Source organism: Cydia splendana, unplaced genomic scaffold, assembly GCF_910591565.1.
Source record: "Cydia splendana unplaced genomic scaffold, ilCydSple1.2 scaffold_50_ctg1, whole genome shotgun sequence".
Lineage (NCBI taxonomy): Eukaryota > Metazoa > Arthropoda > Insecta > Lepidoptera > Tortricidae > Cydia > Cydia splendana.
In genome coordinates this window covers 517,422-522,085 of record NW_026946893.1, presented here as the reverse complement: position 1 = coordinate 522,085, position 4,664 = coordinate 517,422, and the positions used below count along the sequence as shown (strand labels likewise).

The window sequence follows — 4,664 nt, the reverse complement described above, 5'->3', positions numbered from 1 at the left end:
TATGTGTTATTAACCGTAGCCGCAAATTTATTATGCTATCTGAGTTAGTGTCCATTCGTGAAAGGTCAAATAAATTAAGAGAAGATATTGTAAAGTTAGGTCCAGAGAGGCGACGGAAAGAAATAGGTAGAAAGAAACTAGACGAATCAAACGAATTATATAATCGCGCGGCGGATATTGTGTCTCAGTTACAGAAGCAAACGGAAAAATATAAAATTTCAGAATTAGAGTTAGCTAATAAGCATATAAACGATATTGCCGACACTTACAGTAGGATAAAGATAGCATTAAATTATTTTGATACAGAATCTCAAACAGACGGAAAAATGGCTAAGCCCAGTTTTGATGTCAAGACGGCCATCGCCTTGTTGCCCGTCATGACGGGGCAGGAGGATACCACTAAACAATTAATAGACGGTATTCTAATGTACAGTTCCATTATTAATAGCGAAACTCAACAGGTTTTAATAGACTTCGTCCTAAAAACAAGACTTTCATCTAGCGCTAAGCTCAGATTAAAGACGTCATATAGTAGCGTAGAATTACTTGTCACGGATATGCGCACATTTTTACTACCTAAAAAATCGTCCGAATCGATTCAAGCTCAACTATACAGAGCTAGGCAAGGTAGGAGAACTATAGAGGCATTCGGAGCCGAGATCGAGGATCTTTTCGTCAACCTGACCATATCTCAGGCCGACGGTAACGATAGCAGGTACGATATACTTCGTCCGCTGAACGAGAAATCAGCCATTAAACGGTTTGCAGACGGTCTAGCAGACCCAAAATTAAGCACAATAATATCATCTAGGCAATTTACGTCATTGCCCGAAGCAATCAGGACGGCCATTGACGAGCACAGCTCATCACCACAACAGGATCAAGTCCTACATTATGGACGGGGACATTCTCGTAATAATTACGGGAACCGGAATGCCCACTCTGCGCGTTACAATAGGAATAAGGGCAGAGATTTTAACACAGGAAATAAAAATACATTCGGGACACGGTATTATTCCAATAATAACCGTAACACAGGTATTTCGCAACACGTCTCGACAAATAGAGTTAAACGACCGGACAATTTCGCTGACCGTGCAGCTACAGTCCACCGACCTGCGCGCGCGCCCACTCGCCCGAATACGCGTGCGCAGCACATGCAACCGTCACACGATAATGTAAAACCTAACAGGCAGTTTTTTCGTGACTAATATGAATAGCGCAATATTTAGTTATAATAAAGATAATTATAGCACAGTAACTTGTAGTATAGGTAAAACATATAAATTAAAACTCTTGGCCGACAGCGGAGCAGGCCTGTGTGCTATTAGGTACGAATATTTACAAAACAAACCCGATCTTTTCAGACAAATACAAGGACATAGCATTACTATTAAGGGAGTATGCGGAGATTTAACTTCAGAAGGATATATATATTTAGACTTAGACTTTAACGGTTTCATTTGCGAAGAAAAGTTTCATGTTTTTAAGAATATGCAATGCGCAGCCCAAGCAATTTTAGGGGAAGAATTTTTCAAACGTTACGATGCAGATATAAGTTATAAACGCAATGCATTAATTTTAGAGGACCGAGGTCAGTCCGTTTCGATACCTATGCAAGTACATTTAAATAATACGTATGTCCATAATATACCTCCGCGATGCGAAGTTATGACTCACATTACGTCACAACTGGTAGACGACTGTGTAGTACTAGCCCAGGAAATGCAAGCAGGCGTTTTTGTAGCAGGTGTCATTTCAAGACCAGACAAAGGTCAAATACCCGTACGGATATTGAATACGACTGATAAGCCAGTTACTTTAGATTTATCAAAGTTGAAGGTAAACCGATTATGTAATTTTGATATTTGCAATTTTGACACAGGGAAAATTAGCGTCAATAGAGTAAAAACCTTATTAGATCTTTTAAATTTACACACTTATTTAAACAAAGAGGAACAATTAAGTATAGAACAAATTTGTGCAAAATACGCAGATGTTTTTCATCTGCCAGGCGACAAGCTTACCACAACAAACTTGCTGGAGCACAAAATTAACTTAAAAGAAAATGCAAGCCCAGTATACGTAAAACCTTACAGGATACCACATGCCTTACGCAAAGAACTTCAAACGCAGATCCAAGATATGCTAGATAACGACATAATAGAAGAGACTACTTCCGAGTGGTCCAGCCCAGTTTTGCTTGTTCCTAAAAAGAGTGATAAGTTAGGAGAAAAGAAATGGAGATTGGTTGTCGACTACAGGCAACTAAATAATAGAATACAGGATGATAAATTCCCATTGCCCAACATAACAGAAATATTAGATTCCCTAGCAGGTAGCATATATTTTTCAAAGCTCGATCTTTCCCAAGGTTATTACCAACTAGCTTTAGACAAGGAATCCCGGAAATACACCGCGTTTACTACCGATAAGATGTATTCAATGAAGAGATGTCCCATGGGACTCCGAACAAGCGGTAGTGTTTTCTCAAGACTTATGACCATAGCCATGTCCGGATTAAATTACAAACAATGTTTCATATACTTAGACGATTGCATTGTCATAGGTAAATCCATAACGTCACATAACCATAACCTCACTCAAGTTTTAGAACGTTTAAGGAGCGCGAATCTTAAACTAAATCCATTAAAATGCGAATTTTTACGTAAAGAGATAATGTATTTAGGGCACAAAATAACTTCAAAGGGAGTAGAGCCCGACCCAGCGAAAGTAGATGCATTAACCAAATACCCAAGACCAACGAATACAGACGAGGTAGATTCGTAGCATTTGCCAATTACTATAGACGGTTTATTCCAAATTTCGCGAACATAGCTTATCCTTTAAACCAGCTTTCCAAGAAAAACGCAGTTTTTAACTGGTCTACAGAGTGTGAAGCAGCATTTTTAAAATTAAAAAATATTCTTACGAGTCCACAAGTTTTAGACTATCCAGATTTTTCAGAAAATAACATTTTTACGCTACATACAGATGCATCAAAAATAGGATTAGGTGCAGTACTATCAAATTCCAACGGAAAAGTAGTCGCGTACGCAAGTCGAAATCTTAAGCCAGCCGAGACGCGATACCCAATCATAGATTTGGAATTACTTGCCATAGTTTGGTCGACAAGACATTTTAGACCCTATCTCTTTGGGAAAAGGTTTAAAATTGTCACCGACCATAAACCACTGATTTATCTTTTTGGAATGACTGATCCCTCGAGTAGATTAACCAAATTTAGGTTGTATTTAGAAGAATTCAATTTTGATATTGAGTACATTCCGGGGCGAAACAATGCAGCTGCAGACGCATTGAGTCGTTTACCGATGAATAGTGAAGATTTAAAAAATATTAGAACACACGTTGTATCAGTCATGACCAGAGCTCAAACACGGAAACTGCGCGCGCAACAAACTTGCGATCAAGGTGACTTAGCGACAGATGTACCCGCAAACGATAGGCTTGATCAACCTAGAGTTGTGGAAATCATCAAAGCACCAAAAAATTGTACTGAACTCATATTAAGTTCCGATTACAAATTAAGTAAGACATGTCAAAATAAAATAATGAGTAGTAAAGGAAATTTTGAGTACGTACCAAGCGAATCATGCATATGTGATATTTCATAAGATTTCAAGAATAAATTATAATTATTTTGTGTGCGTTATGTTAAACTTATGGCATTCAGTGGGTAGTGATTAGAAATGTGATTTGTGTTTACCCGAATATTTGTTAATTAATATGTCGGTAGTCGCGAAAATGACCCTACTCTCCTACCCGCCAATTCAAATGATGAAAAAGTATAAATGTAACTTACCATGAGATGGAAGGGGCATTCTCGCTTTGGCGCTTGAACCGGTAACATTGAGTAGGAAGGCTTACTGCTTGTTAAGTTAAGAATGTCGAAAGTGTTGAAGTAAACTTAGAGTAAAATAAAGGCAATTGATTGTACGAAGGACTTTGATTCATCACAAGTCAGAAGTGGTAACACGGCGCCCATAAAAGGACCAGAACGTGTGAGTACCTAGTATATCTACATATACATATTTTATATACATACATATTTGATATACTTACTCTGACGTTATGGTAGTAAGTTTTAAGTTGTGTAATGCTTATAATCTCAAAACCTGATTAATAATATGCAGATACGCGATCATAGTCAAGTTGAAGTAACGAAGTAGACTTGTTACGTAATTTATAACTCTGCGGGTAACTTTTTACAAGAGTCATATTACGATTATGTACAGTGCAGTTACTACTGCACTGTACATAAGATGTTATTTTTATTTTTGTGTAGTATCAATGTTTAGCGAAGTTGAATACAATGGATACGATTTGGATAAATATTTAATGAATCCGTTAGCAATTACAAAACAAACAAGTACTGTACGTGTACCATTAAAGGCAAGTACGTTTATTGTCGTTAAAGGAACAATTTTATTTAACTGATTTTAAATTTTAGTGGTTTTAAATTTTAATATGCCCATATTGTGAAGAGACATGCAGAAGTTCTCGGTTGTTATGCAGATCTAGTTGAAATACGTACTGTCGTTAAATGAAAGTGTTTACATACATGTGCATCCTATATTTGAGTTTCGAATACTGAACCTAATCTATTAAATAGTAGGTATATTTAGTATGAGCTAAATGATTTA

The 4,664-nt window shown here is 37.1% G+C and overlaps 1 protein-coding gene across 1 annotated transcript; it reads left to right on the top strand.

Annotated features, from left to right (window-relative positions):
• The first annotated feature begins 200 nt into the window (after positions 1-200).
• Positions 201-4,182, top strand: LOC134805725 (uncharacterized). Its single transcript, XM_063778971.1, has 3 exons — positions 201-912; positions 2,015-2,264; positions 4,155-4,182. Exons 1-3 carry the CDS (start codon positions 327-329, stop codon positions 4,180-4,182), a joined length of 864 nt encoding a protein of 287 aa, XP_063635041.1. The 5' UTR covers positions 201-326.
• The last annotated feature ends 482 nt before the right edge of the window (positions 4,183-4,664 follow it).

Coding starts and splice junctions, on each gene's coding strand:
- LOC134805725 (XM_063778971.1), top strand. CDS start 327: ATGGCTAAGCCCAGTTTTGATGTCAAGACGGCCATCGCCTTGTTGCCC. Junction 913..2,014: donor TTATGGACGGGGACATTCTC/GTAATAATTACG, acceptor TTCATCTGCCAG/GCGACAAGCTTACCACAACA. Junction 2,265..4,154: donor AGATTGGTTGTCGACTACAG/GCAACTAAATAA, acceptor AATAATATGCAG/ATACGCGATCATAGTCAAGT.